Consider the following 19352-nt stretch of genomic DNA (forward strand, 5'->3'; position numbering starts at 1 on the left):
CTTTGGTATCAATTTATTTTTCAGCTTTGTTGGTTTAGCTTCCATTATGCTCTCCTTCTGTGCAATGTTGTTGACCTCCATGTCCCTGCTGTGAAGCTATTTTCAAGTTACGTCAAAATGCTGAGACAAAGTAGCATTGTTGTTGCAGTTAGAATTTGTATCGTCGCTAACACGATGTCCTGGTTACACCTTCTAAGGAAATCGTCCCAACAGAAAGTCCCAAAGCTATGCCGCTTCCTTCACCAACCATCCCAGAGACAGAAGATTGTACTTTGAACGAAGCGTCCAGTAGATACACGTTCACCAGTACGTCCACCGACAAGCCCACCAGTACGTCCACCGACAAGCCCACCAGTACAACCACCGGCCATCCCACCGGTACGTCCGCCGGCCCGCCCGCCAGTATGTCGGCCGGCCCACCCGCCCGTATGTCCGCCGGCACGTCCGCCGGCCCGGCCAGTGTGTCCGCCGGCCCACTTACCAGTACATTCGCCGGCCCTGCCATTATGTCCGCCGGCACGTCCGCCGGCCCGGCCAGTGTGTCCGCCGGCCCACCTACCGGTACATCCGCCGGCCCTGCCATTATGTTCGCGGGCACACCCGCCGGCCCGGCCAGTATGTCCACCGGCACGTCTGCCGGCACCTCCGCCGACCCGCCCACCGGTACGTCCGCCGGCCCGCCCGCCGGCCCGGCCAGTGTGTCCGCCGGCCCACCTGCCGGTATATCTGCCGGCCCTGCCCTTATGTCCACCGGCACACCCGCCGGCACAGCCAGTATGTCCACCGGCACGCCCACCGGCCCGTCCGCCGACCCGCCAGCCGGCACGCCCGCCGGCACTTCCACCGGCACGCCCGCCGGCACTTCCACCGGCACGCCTGCCGGCACTTCCACCAACACACTGTCAGACATCTACACGCTTAGCTGGGATATTCCTCCACTGTCAGTTCAGGGTGCAGATGAGGCCGGAAATAAAGTCTCACAGCCATCCGACAGTAATGTTGGACCTCATGAGAACCGTTCAGAACCTGCGGAGAGATCAGTCCTGCCACAGTCAAAACCAAAAGAGCCTTCAAATCACCCAAAAACAAATCCATCACCATTAGTCCAAGAAGGAGAAGAACTTGATCCATTTGTGGAGTCCAAGAGTCCAGAACAATTAGAGGCTGACTCTGTGGACTCGAAACAACTCGCCAGTTCCCTACTAGAGCTGGAGAACAAAACCAAACCGGAAGAACCTGCGCAAACAGACTCAAAACCAAAGACCTGCCTTACAGAAAGTGTTCAAATGGATGTAAAAGAATCCACTAAACCAATTCAGAAAGAATCCGAGAGGAAGAAAAAGGCCAAACAAAGTCCTGAGTCAGTCTTAACGCAGATGTCCAATGAACTGAAGAGTTCTGATCCACTGTCTTCATCCCAGGACCAAACCAGTACCAAAGCCTCAGGCTCCAAAGCTCCCTCTTTACCAGCATCGTGGTCCACTGAGGAGGTTCCCCTAGGAGTTGAGCCCAGTGTTCAAACCTCAAAAGCAGCCAACACCTTCAAAATCCAAAAAGTACAATCGTCAGACCTCAAGTCCTTCCAGCAGATCCTCAGTGAGCCAGAAAACCAACCAGATCAGACAGAGCAGGTTAGCGGTTCCGAGAAGTCGGAACTAGATCTGTCTGAGCCTTTGGAGCTGGTCTTGGACTGTGAGGACGGAGACGCGACCGCTTCTCTCTCCATGCCTGATTGGCTGAAAGAAGGAGCGTTTGTGAGCGTCGGGACCAATAAAAGCGGCACAGTGCGCTACGTGGGACCCACAGACTTTGCAGACGGGATCTGGGTGGGAGTCGAACTGGAGGTCCCTGCAGGTGAGTGGAGGCCTTCAATTATCCGAATACTTCATGTGTCACAGTGTAGCGTGTTACCTGGTAATGTGTTCTTGGTCTTGTGTGTAACAGTGTAGTGTTACCTCTCACATCGAATACATAATCTTCTCAGCCTTCGTTCAGTTGGATGAGATGACAAAACATTTGAGTTAGTATTGATGTTATTTGAACACTGATCCACTTTGCTATTAAAGGAGTGAACGTCCTAGTCAACAAAGTAAAGACTTTATAAACAAGTGAAGACAACGTTCACAACACATCACCTGCTGCAAAACATCAAATAGTTTTCTCCTTCGCTGTATACTTTTAGTGTGGAGACAATATTGTCCACACACGTGTCCATCTAAACACAGCAGTGCGCTCTTAAAGACACGGCAGGAAACTAGGGAAAATGATGTTGAACCAAGCGCTTGGCTCAGTTTAGTCCGAGGGGAGATCTCTGCAGCAAAGTCTGTGTAGTTAGTCCGCCATGATTATCCAGCCAAGTGACAGTGGTGCGCGTGCGCCTGACTTCCTGTAGCCGAAAATGCATTAATAAAGTACGGGTTTTTGGTAATTAAAAAATTAGACGGTGTTGCTAAACGTATGGAATTTCAGCGCAAACTATCGTTATACCGTTACATCCCTCGTCCATTAACAAGTACAAAGTCAAGGGCGGTCACAGCATGTTCTTTCCCGCTGATGTTGGTCAATTTTTTGGGGCAGTACGGGAAATTATGAGGGCGGTCGCTACTTTTGCCGCAGTTATCGTGGTTAAATTTGAGCCCTGGTGTAGTGTTACCTGATTATTTGTTTTCGTGTTACATGGTTATGTGTGTTGCAGTGTAGTGTTACCTGGTTATTTGTTATTATTACATGGTTATATGTGTTGCAGTCTAGTGTTACCTATTTATTTGTGTTAGGGGTTAAATGTGTTACAATGCAATGTTACATAGTTGTGTGTGTTACAGTCTGGTGTTGCCTGGTTTTGTGTGTTACAGTTTAGTGTTACCTGGTTATGTGTTGCAGTCTAGTGTTACCTATTTATTTGTGTTAGGGGTTAGATGTGTTACAATGCAGTGTTACATGGTTATGTGTGTTACAGTCTGGTGTTACCTGGTTTTGTGTGTTGCAGTTTAGAGTTAGCTGGTTATATGTGTTGCAGTCTAGTGTTACATATTTATTTGTGTTAGGGGTTAGTGTTACAATGCAATGTTACATGGTTATGTGTGTTACAGTCTGGTGTTACCTGGTTTTGTGTGTTGCAGTTTAGAGTTAGTTGGTTATATGTGTTGCAGTCTAGTGTTACCTATTTATTTGTGTTAGGGGTTAAATGTGTTACAATGCAATGTTACATAGTTGTGTGTGTTACAGTCTGGTGTTACCTGATTTTGTGTGTTACAGTTTAGTGTTACCTGGTTATATGTGTTGCAGTCTAGTGTTACCTATTTATTTGTGTTAGGGGTTAAATGTGTTACAATGCAATGTTACATAGCTGTGTGTGTTACAGTCTGGTGTTACCTGGTTTTGTGTGTTACAGTTTAGTGTTACCTGGTTATATGTGTTGCAGTCTAGTGTTACATATATATTTGTGTTAGTGGTTAAATGTGTTACAATGCAATGTTACATGGTTTGTGTATTACAGTGTAGTGTTACTGGTTACATGTGTTACAATGCAGTGTTACATGGTCGTGTGTTATAGTTTACTGTTATGGGTTATGTGTTGCTGTCTCGTGTTACAGTGTAGTGTTATCCGTGTAAGTGTTACATGGTTGTGTGTGTTACAGTCCATTGTTACCTGGTTTTGTGGTAGTGGTTACATGTGTTACAATACAATGTTACATGGTTGCGTTACAGTCTGGTTACCTGTTTTTGTGTTAGTGTAGTGTCACTTGGTTATTTGTTTTAGTATTACATGTGTTACATGGTGGTGTGTTAGTGTAGTGTTACCTGGTTATTTGTATTAATTTTACACATGTTACACGGTTGTGTGTTACAGGGTAGTGCTACCTTGTTGTTTGTGTTACTTGGTTATCTGTGTTACAGTGTTGTTACCTGGTTATTTGCTTTAGTGTTACATGGATGTATGTTACAGTGTAGTGTTACATGGCTATATGTGTTACAGTCTAGTGTTACCTGGTTCGTGTGTTGCAGTTTAGTGTTACCTGGTTATATGTGTTGCAGTCTAGTGTTACCTATGTATTTATATTAGTGGTTGAATATGTTACAATGCAATGTTACATGGTTATGTGTGTTACAGTGTAGTGTTACCTGGTTTTATGTATTACAGTGTAGTGCTACTGGTTACATGTGTTACAATGTAGTGTTACATGGTTGTGTTATACTTTAGTGTTATGGGGTTGTGTTACAATGTAGTGTTACATGGTTGTGTTATACTTTAGTGTTATGGGGTTGTGTTACAATGTAGTGTTACATGGTTGTGTTATACTTAAGTGTTATGGGGTTGTGTTGCAGTCTGTTACCTGGTTTTGTGGTATTGATTACATGTTTAACAATGCAATTTTACATGGTTAAGTGTTACAGTCTGGTTACCTGTTTTTGTGTGTTAGTGTAGTGTTACTTGGTTATTTGTTTTGGTGTTACACATGTTACATGGTTGTGTGTTAGTGTCGTGTTACATGGTTATCTGTGTTACAGTGCTGTGACCTGGTTATTTGTTTTACTGTTACATGGTTGTGTTAGTGTAGTGTTACCGGGTTATTTGTGTTACTGTTACATGTGTTACAATGTAGTTTTACCCCGGTTACTTTGCTTAGTGAGTTGAGTAACTGTTAATACTTTCCTGTTATTGATACATTGTACGGTAAACTTTATGCTTCATTGTATAATATTTGATCAACTTCTTTATTCTGGGAGAAAAACCAAGAATTTTCTACAAATAAAATAACTTTCGGAGATAAAAAATGTCAAATATGCGGTGAGGTGAATGCTGCATCCACCTTTTTTTTTGTATTTCCAGCATTTCCTGTTTATGAAGTGGATCCTTGTGTGTCTTCGAAAGAAGGTCGAGCATCAATAATAGTCCGCTTGTGTTTGTCACAGGAAAGAATGACGGTTCTGTTAGTGGCAAACACTACTTCCACTGTAACCCTGGTTACGGAGTCCTCGTACGGCCGGACCGGCTGAATCCTGGTGGCGCCAAACGCCGGCGCCAGCATCACAAGCGTCGCAGTGCCAATTTATCAGGCTCCGCCTCCAACTTGGCGACTCTCACCGCTCTCGCCAAAGGTGAAGGTGCCGCCACGTCTACATCTACACCTACATCTACATCTACATCTACATCCACTTGCAACAGCGGCGAAGAACACAAGTCTTGATAGAGTCAAACATCAATGATTGAACACAGTAGAACTACTTCCTGTCAGCTACCAGGTACAACTATCTATGTAAACTAGTCCTGAGTGTACTAGTCCTACATCTATGTAAACTAGTCCTGAGTGTACTAGTCCTACATACATGTGAACTAGTCCTGTGTGTACTAGTCCTACATATATGTAAACTAGTCTTGAGTGTACTAGTCCTATATATATGTGAATTAGTTCTGTGTACTAGTCCTACATCTATATGAACTAGTCCTGTGTGTTCTATTCATATATATGTGAACTAGTGCTGTGTACTAGTTCTACATTTGTGTCAACTAGTCCTGAGTGTACTAGTCATACATCTGTGTCAAATAGTCCTGTACATCGTAGTCCTACACCTATGTGAACTAGTGCTGTGTACTACTCAGAACTAGTTCACATAGGACGTAGGACTAGTACACAGAGATGTAAATGTGTACTAGTTCTACATTTATGTAAACTAGTCCTGTGTGTACTAGTCTAGTCCTACATCTGTGAGTACTAGTTATACATTTATGTAAACTAGTCCTGTGTGTACTAGTCTAGTCCTACATCTGTGAGTACTAGTTCTACATTTATGTAAACTAGTCCTGTGTGTACTGGTCTAGTCTTACACCTGTGAACTGGTTCACATAGGATGTAGGACTAGTACACATAGATGTGAATGTGTACTAGTTCTACATTTCTGTAAACTAGTCCTGTGTGCACTAGTTTAGTCTTACATCTGTGAACTAGGGCTTTGTACTACGCAGAACTAGTTCACATATGTGTAAATGTGTACTAGGTCTACATTTATGTAAACTAGTCCTGTGTGTACTAGTTCTACATATGTGAACTAGTCCTGTATGTACTAGTCCTACATCTGTGAACTAGTCCTGTGTGTACTAGTCGTACAACTATTTGAACCAGTTCTGTATACTACTCATAACTAGTTCACATAGGATGTAGGACTAGTACACATAGGTGTAAATGTGTACTAGTTCTACATTCATGTAAACTAGTCCTGTGTGTACTAGTCTAGTCCTACATCTGTGAACTAGGTCTGTGTACTACTCAGAACTAGTTCACATAGGATGTAGGACTAGTACACATAGATGTAAATGTGTACTACTTTTACATTTATGTAAACAAGTCCTGTGTGTACCCGTCTAGTCCTACATCTGTGAACTAGTCCTGTGTACTACTCAGTACTAGTTCACATAGATGTAAATGTGTACTAGTTCTACATTTATGTAAACTAGTCCTGTGTGTACTAGTCTAGTCCCACACCTGTGAACTAGTTATGGGTACTACTCAGAACTAGTTCAAATAGGAAGTAGGACTAGTACACATAGATGTAAATGTGTACTAGTACTACATATATGTAAACTAGTCCTGTGTGTACTAGTCTAGTCCTACATCTGTGAACTAGTGCTGTGTACTACTCAGAACTAGTTCAAATAGGATGTAGGACTAGTACACGTAGATGTAAATGTGTACTAGTTCTACATTTATGTAAACTAGTCATGTGTGTACTAGTCCTACATCTGTGAACTAATCCTGTGTATTAGTCCTACATCTGTGAACTAGTTGTGTACTACTGAGAACTAGTTCACATAGATGTAAATGTGTACTATTTCTACATTTATGTAAACTAGTCTTGTGTGTACTAGTCTTACATCTGTGAACTAATCCTGTGTGTACTAGTCCTACAACTGTGAACTAGTTGTGTACTACTGAGAACTAGTTCACATATATGTAAATGTGTACTAGTTCTACATTTATGTAAACTAGTCATGTGTGTACTAGTCCTACATCTGTGAACTAGTTCACATAGATGTAAATGTGTACTAGTTCTACATTTATGTAAACTAGTCTTGTGTGTACTAGTCCTACATCTGTGAACTAGTCTTGTGTGTACTAGTTGTACACCTATTTGAACCAGTTCTGTGTACTACTCAGAACTAGTTCACATAGGATGTAGGACTAGTACACATAGAAGTGAACTAGTTCTGTGTACTAGTCCTACATTTATGTGAACTAGGTTTGTGTACAGGTCTACATTTATGTAAACTAGTCATACAACTATGCAAACTAGTTCTACATCCACATGTACTAGTATTAAATCTGTACTAGTACTAAGTCAATGTGGACTATCACTAAATTTATGTGGACTAGTTGTGCATCAATGTGAACTATTACTACATCCATGTAAACTATACATGTGTACTGTTACTACTATGTGGACAAGTACTACAGCTATGTGTACTAGTTCTACAGCAACAGTATGTGTACTATTAATACAGACTTGTACTAGTTCTACATGTGTAGACAGAAGTCATGCGTTGATGACTCATGCTGAAGTTGCAATTGTCGTGTGTGTGCATCAGCAAAGTCAGAAATGCTGACAAATACTTTTATTGTGAAAGAGGTTTTCAAATATTGCTTTTTTGTGTGTGTGCCTTGACATGACAGTTTTTGTATTTACAAACTACTTTTTTAAACGATGCAATCTTTCTAATCAGGTTATGGACTCAAATATGTGTGTCACTGTTTTTGATAACTTGCTGATTTGTTCCAACTTGATTTCTGATGACTAAGCAATAAAGTCAGACTATTGCCAAATGTCCCAACACCTAATTTGATTGGTTTATCTGAGTGTAAAGGAAGTACCTTTGATGGGAACATGTCTCTTCACTTTGTCCACCTTGGTGCCTACTTGGCTCTCTGCTGTCACCCAGTGGCTGCCTGTGGATATTAGCATGCAGCAGCAACCATTTACACGTATGTGTATATATATATATATATATATGTATATATATATACACATATATATATATATATGCGTATATATATATGTATATATATATGTATATATATATGTATACATATATATATATATGCATATATATATGTATACATATATATATATATATATATATATACATACATATATATATATATATATATACATACATATATATATGTATATATATGTATACATATATATAAATATATATATATGTATATATATGTATACATATATATACATATATATATATGTATACATATATATACATATACATATATATATACATATATATATATATATATATATATATATACACACACACTGGACAAGTCGCTTCATCATCGAAGTGCCAACACACAGTCAACATTCACAAACTAGTATATTATTTATGTATATATAATATGTAATATATATAATATACAACATTTATTTATATATATATATAGATATATGTATGTATATATATATACATATATATGTACATATATATATATATATATACATGTAAATAAATATTAAATATTACATATTATATATACATAAATAATATACTAGTGTGTGAATGTTGACTACGTGTGTTGGCACTTCGATGATGAAGCGACTTGTCCAGTGTTTACCCTGCCTTCCGCCCGATTGTAGCTGAGATAGGCGCCAGCGCCCCCCGCGACCCCAAAGGGAATAAGCGGTAGAAAATGGATGGATATATATATTATATACGTAACATATATATGTATAACATATATTATACATATAATATAAATATATATCTTTATCATATACAATATACATATATATGTATATATAATACACGTTATATATTTATATGTTATATATGTATATATACATGTAAATACACATATACACGTGTATATATACACACACATTTATATACACATATATACATATGTATATATACATAAACTGTGTATATATACATATATAATGTATATAAGTATATATATATATATATACACGTGTGTATGTATACATATCTATGTGTGTATATGTACATATGTCTATAGATGTATGTATACAACTATGTACATATACAATATATGTATCGATGACTATATATGTTTAAATATGTATATTTTGTACATGTAAACAAATATATATACATATTTAAAATACATTAACACAAATATACTGCACGTCTACACATATATACTCACAAATATATACACGTGTGTATATACACATTTGTACATGTATATAAAACCATATATACACCTGTATATCCACACATATACACAAGTATACTGTACATATAAACACTTACATACATACATACAGGCATATATGTACATAAATATATATACAAATGTATATTTCAACTATTAGATTTTCCCAGTCTCTGAGCCAATTCAAATAGAGGTTAAAAACATATTTGTACTCCCTGCTGTTCAAATCCAGTTCGGCAGGATCTCTTGGTCGTTTTTAATTTCTTGTTTTACAATTTTTTTATTTCTTTATTACATTTTAACATTTTAGGTGATATATTCTGCATTTCTTTTAAGGTTTAATTTACTATTGTATTTTATTCATCTTTCTGTGTGACAACATAAATGTGACAGGACGTGCCCTTTTTTGTTTCAAATTGCTACAAAAATAAACTGAAGTGAACATACAGTATATACACATTTATATATATTCACATACATATACTGTACATATACATACACAGTTATATGTAGAAAATAAACATTCCACATATATATATATATATTTATATACATATATACACACACACACATATATAAGTAAATAGAATAGAAAGTACTTTATTGATCCCATATACATACATATGTATATGTATATGTATATATATATGTATATATCTGTATATTTATGTATGTATTTATTTATATATGTATATTTATGTATATATATGTATATATATATACATGTATATATACACACACACATATATATATATATATACAAACACACATATATACACATATATACATACCTACATATATATATATATATATATATATATATATATATATATATATACACACTATACACACATACATGTAGGTATGTATATATACATACCTACATGTGTGTATGTATATATACATACTTGTATGTCTATGTGTATATATATATATATATATATATATATACACACATATGTAGGTATGTATATATACATACATGTATATATTAATTTTAAGTGGGAAAACTTGCACAATCGGTGGCAGACTAAATACTTTTTTGCCCCACTGTATATACATACATACATACATGTATATATATATACATGTATGTATATATAAATACACATGTATGTATATACAAACTTATGTGTATATATATATACATACATATGCGTACATACGTACGTATACGTATACAAACATACATACGTATGTATGTATGTTTGTATACGTATACACATACATACGTATGTATGTATACGTACGTATACAAACATACATATGTATGTATACAAACATGTATGTATACATACCTATGTATACATACTGTATGTATGTATATGTATAAATACATAGATATACATACAAATACGTACACAACACAGTATCTCACAAAAGCGAGCCCACGCCTAACATGTGAGTAAGATTCTTTTTTTTTTATTATCGTAGATCTTCATAATACTATACAATTGCACTTGAATGTACTGCACTTTAGAGTCAATGTACTGCTTGTATTACAGTATAGAAAAAGTACACAAGCCAGTATCGCGTGAACTGCTGGCAACACAAAAACGACGGAGGCTGCATGAGTGCTGCCGACATTGAGGAAATCGCGGTTCAAATGAGGGAAAGGTGAATGGATGATGTGAGGTGGACACCTTTTTTGGGGGAAATTCTACTGTCGATGTGTTTGAATCCACAATGTGAGACAGATCTGCTTTCATTGATATAGCTTTATTCTCTTGTACATGATATATATATATATATATATCTATATATATATATTTATGTGTGTGTGTGTGTGTGTGTGTGTATACCATACTAAAACACAAGGTGAAAAAATGAACAAAGAAACTGTACAAAAATGTATATATACTACATATCTTAATTACAGAACAGTCTACTGTCCAAAAAAGGCACTAAATTCCAAAATGGGCAATACAGTCAAATTGAACGTAAAGTAGCTTTTGAGTTAGACAGGGATGAAGCGGCGTGTCACAAGGGGATCCTGGTGCAGCCGGAAGAGCGGAAGAAGCACGACTACGGACTGGACTACACTTCCACTCATTCTCCAAATATCTTTTGCTGTATCTTCCATCCTTCGACACATCCAAATATGTCTTCGAAAGAATATTTTGAAGCGGGAATAGCTTTTTTGCTCCCGTGTTAATGAAGACGACAATAAAAAGGCAAAAATGTACAATAAAATTTGACTTTTTCCTGGCCAAACCGTTTTAGGACTTTGACGCTTTTTGTTCACACAAACGCTTCGTTTTGTAGCAAAACATCTCAATAATACTTTTATTGTGAAAGACCCGCACCGTATGGTTTGGGTTTTTTTGGTGTTTTTCTTGCACATGTTTCATTTTCCGGCGACAATTGTCCAAGTTAGCGTAAGGTGACGAGTACGTGTGGAGGAATAACACTTCAAAAATGGAGTAAGGTGCACGGAGTGTTCATTAAAATATGACAACGCTAATCACTCTTTCAGCTTGCACTTTAGCCTTCAAGAGGATTTCTCGATTTCCATCCTGTGTAGACACTGGCACCAAATAGTGGAAGGAATCATTCGCACTTTGAGAACGCTTTAAAAAACTATTTGTCTCGCGCTACCGGTGAAAAGGTTCGTTTTGTGTGGGGAACATTTTGGAGTTTGTAAGAAAGCAGAAGAGCACCAAATAAACAAAAAAGTGTGCATTTACTTTGATGCTGTGGTCAAAACCAGGTTAATACTGCCGTGCTTTTACTTTGAAATCTCCTTTGCACTGAACAGTGTGTATTTTAGCGGGGGTTGGATGAAAAGCTAATAGTAACATGTCTTAGTGATCCCAGGAGTCAACTTAATAGGCGACGATCGTGTTTTGAAACTTTTTCCCCAGAATGCCGTGTGATTTGTTCAGCTGGACTTGCATTTTAAGTATGAGCTCATAGTGATGAGAGGCGGGCACGAGTCTGTAGACCAGGGGTCACCAACCTTTTTGAAAGCAAGAGCTACTTCTTGGGTACTGATTAATGCCAAGGGCTACCAGTTTGATACACACTTAAATAAATTGCCAGAAATAGCCAATTTGCTCAATTTACCTTTAGTATATGTATATATATATATATATATATATATATATATATATACATATATATATATATATATATACATATATATATATATATATATAAATGGGTATTTCTGTCTGTCATTCCGTCGTACATTTTTTTCCTTTTACGGAAGATTTTTTGCAGAGAATAAATGATGGAAAAAACACTTAATTGAACGGTTTAAAAGAGGAGAAAACAGGAAAAAATTTAAATAAAATTTTGTAACATGGTTCATCTTCAATTTCGACTCTTTAAAATTCAAAATTCAACCAAAAAAAAGAGAGGAAAAACTAGCTAACTAACTAATTCGAATCTTTTTGAAAACATTTGAAACAAATTTATGGAACATCATTGGTAATTTTTCCTGATGAAGATTAATTTTAGAATTTTGATGACATGTTTTAAATAGGTTAAAATCCAATCTGCATTTTGTTAGAATATATAACAAATCGGTCCAAGTTATATTTCTAACAAAGACAAATCATTATTTCTTCTAAATTTTCCAGAATTTTTTTTTTTTTAAAGAAATTCAAATGACTTTGAAATAAGATTTACATTTGATTCTAAAGATTTTCTAGATTTGCCAGAATAAGTTTGAAGAAATATTTCACAAATATTCTTCGCCGAAAAAACAGAAGCTAAAATGAAGAATTAAATCAAAATGTATTTATTATTCTTTACAATAAAAAAATTGACTTGAACATTGATTTAAATTGTCAGGAAAGAAGAGGAAGGAATTTAAAAGGTAAAAAGGTATATGTGTTTAAAAATCCTAAAATCATTTTTAAGGTTGTATTTTTTATTCTAAAATTGTCTTTCTGAAAGTTATAAGAAGCAAAGTAAAAAAAAATGAATTTATTTAAAAAGTTAAGACCGAGTCTTTGAAATATTTTCTTGGATTTTCAAATTCTATTTGAGTTTTGTCTCTCTTAGAATTAAAAATGTCGAGCAAAGCGAGACCAGCTTGCTAGTAAATAAATAAAATTTAAAAAATAGAGGCAGCTCACTGGTAAGTGCTGCTATTTGAGCTATTTTTAGAACAGGCCAGCGGGCGACTCATCTGGTCCTTACGGGCTACCTGGTGACCCCTGGTCTAGTGTCCATCAGCTGTCATGATGTCATTCATCACAACAAAACTATCACGTCGAGCGACAAAAGGGGTCAGAAACTTCCTCAAATGACTTAAAAAGTGATTGGTCAGCGTGTTTTCCACCCCAGTGCTTTGTGTGATTCATAAAAACTGCTTTCTTCAGTCCAAAGTCACTAAATTGGAATTTCATAGAGGGCAAAGTCAGCATTCAAGGGCACAGCAAGAGAACTTCCTGAAAGGGGCGGGGACTATACGCTGCGATCTGATGCTCGCCGTCGGGCCAGATTTAGTTCAGCAAACCTCCCATCAGATCCTAAATAGCACATAAAAGATCCACTGAAATATTATTTAATATAAGCAGTTAGCATTGTTACCATGACAACCATGTCAACATCAAAACCATGTCATATATGTTCATTAGCACCGTTACCCCGACAACTGTCAAGTAGCATCGTTACCATGACAACCATGTCAACTAGCATCGTCACCATAAATAAGTTAATTAGCATGGTTACCATGACAACTGTCAATTAGCATCAATACCATGACAACTTTGTTAATTAGCATTGTTACCATCACAACTATGTTAATTAGTATTGATACTATGACACCTACGTTAATTAGCATGGTTATCATGACAACTGTGTCAATTAGCATCAATACCATGACAACCATGTCAATTAATATCAAAACCATGTCATCTATGTTCATTAGCACCGTTACCACGACAACTGTCAAGTAGCATCATTACCATGACAACCAGTGTCAAATAGCAAGGTCACCATAAATAAGTTAATTAGCATGGTTACCATGACAACCGTCAATTAGCATCAATACCATGACAATTATGTCAACTAGCATCGTCACCATAAATAAGTGAATTAGCATGGTTACCGTGACAACTGTCAATTAGCGTCAATACCATGACAACTCTGTTAATTAGCATGGTTGCCATGACAACTGTCAATTAGCATCAATACCATGACAACTTTGTTAATTTGCATTGTTACCATGACAACTGTCAATTAGCATCAATACCATGACAACTTTGGTAATTAGCATTGTTGCCATGACAACAATGTCAATTAACATCAATACCATGACAACTATGTTAATTAGCATTGTTACCATGACACATACGTTAATTAGCATGGTTACCATGACAACTGTGTCAATTAGCATCAATAGCATGACAACTATGTTAATTAACATTGTTACCATGACACCTATGTTAATTAGCATGGTTACCATGACAACTATGTTAATTAGCATCAATACCATGACAGCTATGTTAATTAGCATCAATACCATGACAGCTATGTTAATTAGCTTTGTTACCATGACAACTATGCCAACTACCATCAATACATAACAGTTTTAATTAGCATTGTTACCATGACAACCATGTCCTCTAGCAACATTACCATAACTATGTTAATTTGCATGATTACCATGACAACTATGTCAATTAGCATCAATACCATGACAAATATGTTAATTAACATTGTTACTATGACAACTATGTCAATTTGCACCAATACCATAACAACTATGTCAATTAGCATCAATACCATGACAAATATAATAATTAGCATTGTTTCCATGACAACTATGTCAATTAGCATCAATACCATGAAAAATATGTTAATTAGCATTGTTACCATGACAACTATGTCAATTAGCATCAATACCAAAACAACTACGTTAATTAGCATTGTTACCATGACAACTATGTCAATTAGCATCATTACCATGACAACTATAAAAATTAGCATTGTTACCATGACAACTATGTCAATTAGCATCAATACCATAACAACTATGTCAAGTAGCATTGTTACCATGACAACTATGTCAATTAGCATTGTTAACATGTAACTGTCGATTAGCATCAATGCCATGACAACTACGTTAATTAGCATTGTTACCATGACAACTATCTCAATTAGCATCAATACCATGACAAATATGTTAATTTGAATTGTTACCATGACAACAATGACAATTAGCATCAACACCATGACAACTATATAAATTATCATTGTTACCATGACAACTACGTCAACTTGCATCAATCCCATAACAGTGTTAATTAGCATCATTACCATGACAACTATGTCGTCTAGCATTGATACCACAACAATTATGTTAATCAGCATCGTTACCATGACAACCATGTCAACTAGCATGAATACCATGACAACCATGTCAACTAGCATTGTTACCATGACAACTAGCAGGATTACCATGTCAACTAGCGTTGTTACCATGACAACCATATCAACTAGCATTGTTACCATAACTATGTCAATTAGCATCAGTACAATGCAACTATGTTAATTAGCATCGCGAACATGACAACAATGTCAACTGGCATCGTTGCCAGAACAACTAGGTTAATTAGCATCGTTACCATGTCATCTAGTATCGTTACCATGACAACTGTGTTATTTTGCTTTTTTACATGTCATCTAGCATTGTTACAAAGACAAATATGTTAATTAGCTTTAGTTAGCATCGTTACAATGTCATCTAGCATCAATACCTTGACAACTGTGTAAGTTAACATCGTTACAATGTCATCTAGCATCAATACCTTGACAACTGTGTAAGTTAACATCGTTACAATGTCATCTAGCATCGTTACCATGACAACCATGCCAACTAGCATCATTGCCATAACCATGTCAACTAACATGGATACCATGACAACTATGTTCATTAGCATCGTTACTATGGCAACCATGTCAACCAACATTGATACCATAACAACTATGTTAATTATCATCATTACCATGACAACCATGTCAACCAACATTGATACCATAACAACTATGTTAATTAGCATTGTTACCACGACAACCAAGCCAACTATGCTACTTTAACAGCAGTGTCTCAAAGGGACAGAAGGTAGAGTGCTTGTCCAATAACTGGCAAGCTACCGGTTCTAATCCCGCCTCCTGACCACCCGTCACTGCTGAAGTGTCCTTGGGCAAGACAATTGACCGTCAATGGATGCTTCACTGACCAGGATTCTGACCTACCACCTTGACACACCATGTTTGCCCACTATCAAGTTCCCAAAGACAACTTTTTTTTCTGTCAAAGTGAGAACAACAATGATCCTCTCTTCAAGAGTTTAAAGAAGAAGTTGAATGTGTGCACCTTCACAGAAGATTCCATTAGTGACATCATCGTCCATGCAGGAACACACCTGCAACTGTGCTTCAAGGTACTTTTGTACGCCAACTTATAATTCAAGTAAAACTACACTTCTTTGGAAAGTGTCTATCATTCACCATCTTTATGTGAGACAAGAACATATGTTTCTATTTTAGCGCCTTCTGAATAGTAAAACGACTGCTAGCAAGAGGCAGCTGACAATGCAGGTCATGTGATTAATTATCTGGCCTATAAACACTTATATTTTATTTACAGTACATTACGTGACATGCATATTAACCAAGCTATAGCTAAATTGTTATTGCAGGGGCTAACATTGAGGAACTACTTTTCTGGCGTAGGGACACATTGTCTTGCTCACACTGCTCATACGACCACCGGTTTCATCGCCTGTCAGCTTGCCAAAGTTAACGCTGGATGAATAATCAGGCAGAATTAGTCGGTCAACATCGAAAATTCCACGCATTTTGCTCGCAGCATTTTTTCACCAGTGGAGTGGGGATTAAGTCAAAGTCCTCATCTAAACAGGGAACGCAAGTGCTGAAAGATATAAACATCCCATCTGTCTTTATCCCAGTGGGAGCAGACATTGTAGAGTAAGTGATTCTTTTATCACGTTCTTGTTCAGCACTTGGCAACAATGCTTAGTGCTTGACTAAAGCTGCTGGAGCTTCTAAAACTTGTAGGTCATCCTCCTTATATTCAGGCTCAAAAATATATGTTTCTGGATCACCATGTGTCCCAAAGTAGTCTTTGTTGTCTCTCATCAAGTCTGCCATGATTAGTAGGAAGTAGCAAATGCTGCTATGCTATGTAGTGCTTTGGATGATCCAAGCATGTAAATATTACATGTTTTGATGAATGTTACTAAATGACATATATACCTATAACATGTTTATAACACTTTGCTGGTTGTTTTTTTTTACTTTTTAAAAAAAGAGATGTGTTCTTGTCTCACATAAGGGTTATGAATAATATACGTTTTCCTGTATGTTTTGTTTTTTTGCTGCCATTGCACTTTATTCACATTACGTGTGCAGTATGTTATTGTACACCGGAACTAAAATTGCTTTTTTTCCCCTCCTTCAAGTTGAACTGTTGCAAGGTGCTGCCGGGTGCGGTGACTAAATGAACGAAGGTAAATAATACAGATTGCTTACAAATCTAGTCGTGTAACGAGGAGGGTTGGTATGGGGTACGAAAGGGAGCGAACACTACTGCCTGCCATTTAAATGTTCCATTCATCCGGAAGCTTCTCTTACCAGTAATTGCACGATGAGAGTTGGAGTACAAACAGTAGGTAAGGTAGTATTGGTGCCTCATTCCTGTGAGAATCCTGCACGTGACCGAAGCGTTAAGGCAGGGCTGTCCAAACCTTTTAACTTGGGGGCCCCGCATTGGGCTAAAGAAACTTGCAACAATACATATAACGCCTATACATATGTGTATAAATGATATAATATGGTGTAAATATGATTAATAATCAATATTATTAGACAAGAGTATGTGAAAGTTGGACTCCTACCCCTTATTTACGACCTTCTTAAAGTTTTGTAATCAATCAGAAATATCAAGCAGCTAAAATACGGCAAACATGGATAAGCGTGGAGAGTATGTTTTGCATTTTTCCCATCATGCTTTGTAATGGTTTTAAATGGGTGTCATTTTGAATTTCTGTTTAGACATTTTTTTTAATATCCACAAAGTTTAGTGGGCAGGGATTGTAACATGTGAGTATGTTGTGTTGACTTTTTGAGTTGGTTGCATTTAAAAAAAAAAAAAAATGTCACCATGACATTGTTGTCTGGATTGGGTCATAAAGGTTGATGCTGTGCTGTCCATACTTTAAACTGCGATTCATGGTGATTTACCTGATTTACTCACATTGGCAACATGAAAATTTGCAAATGGGGGGGCGACGGTGTGGCGAATTTGGAAGAGTGGCTTTGCCAACAACCTGAGGGTTCCTGGTTCAATCCCCACCTTCCACACTACAAGACACTTCACCTGATGGGTCCTGGTTAGCGCCTTGCATGGCAGCTCCCACCATCAGTGGGTGAATGGGTGAATGTGAAAATAGTGTTTGAGTTCCTTAAAAAAAAAGGTAGAAAAGTGCTATACAAGTATAACAGATTTACCATTATCTGATATTTAAAATTAACCTGGCACACCCCGAGACTTGATAAAATTCACTTGGCCTGCGAGCCATAGTTTGGACACTCCTGCAGTAAGGCGTATTTAACCGGAACTATCTGCAGTGGGCTCAAACAAGGACCAGGTAGTAGATAATATTTTTTTGGACTTCTCAGGTGGGTCGTCACGCTTGAGGTGAAGGATGAGGCACAAGTACAACCTTACCGACCGTAGCTAGGTAGCACGCGTGTAGTTCCAAATATATTATATACAGTACACCTTTTCTTTTGAGGTTGACGCTGAGTTAGACTGAGAGAGAACCGGCTCAGACGACCAGGCTTTGGAGGTAAAGGAGGGGTGCGGGTGAGGAAGAGTAAAGGACTAGAACGAGGACTAGAACCGCAGATTTTTGCTCTTCTCTTCCCTCCACATATTTTAAAGACTTTGTCTTTAGTGGTTTGATTAGATATCAGGTTAGTGTGGACTTTCACATTATTTCTTGAAATCTTCCTCCCTTACAACTTTTCTGCACGGCTCAATCGTCCTCCAGAGCCTCGGTCTTGATGTCGCCAGGGACTCCTCCGGTTCTGGACAGTGCCAGGATGGTGTGGTTGACTGCGGCCATCTCCACAGCCAAGGAGATGGGGTCCTGGTGCTCGCTGTGGGCGGCGCTGTCCTCCTGG

At 37.4% G+C, this 19352-nt stretch overlaps 2 protein-coding genes across 5 annotated transcripts in view; one reads left to right on the forward strand and one right to left on the reverse strand.

The window, feature by feature from the left end:
* LOC133542292 (kinesin-like protein KIF13B) overlaps window positions 1-7817 on the forward strand; it is a 116492-nt gene extending 108675 nt beyond the window's left edge. For both annotated transcript variants that reach the window (XM_061886283.1, XM_061886284.1), the window contains exons 40-41: window positions 198-1854; window positions 4915-7817. In XM_061886283.1, coding sequence (XP_061742267.1) covers window positions 198-1854; window positions 4915-5189 — 1932 coding nt within the window. In that variant the 3' untranslated portion in view covers window positions 5190-7817. The remainder of the gene's footprint in view (window positions 1-197; window positions 1855-4914) is intronic.
* Window positions 7818-10585: 2768 nt separating this feature from the next.
* LOC133542399 (homeobox-containing protein 1-like) overlaps window positions 10586-19352 on the reverse strand; it is a 58651-nt gene continuing 49884 nt past the window's right edge. For 2 of the 3 annotated variants that reach the window (XM_061886470.1, XM_061886469.1), the window contains exon 10: window positions 10586-19348. In XM_061886470.1, coding sequence (XP_061742454.1) covers window positions 19205-19348 — 144 coding nt within the window. In that variant the 3' untranslated portion in view covers window positions 10586-19204. The remainder of the gene's footprint in view (window positions 19349-19352) is intronic. The other variant, XR_009804149.1, reaches the window with a different exon arrangement.

Source organism: Nerophis ophidion, linkage group LG24 (assembly GCF_033978795.1).
Source record: "Nerophis ophidion isolate RoL-2023_Sa linkage group LG24, RoL_Noph_v1.0, whole genome shotgun sequence".
NCBI classification, from domain to species: Eukaryota; Metazoa; Chordata; class Actinopteri; order Syngnathiformes; family Syngnathidae; genus Nerophis; species Nerophis ophidion.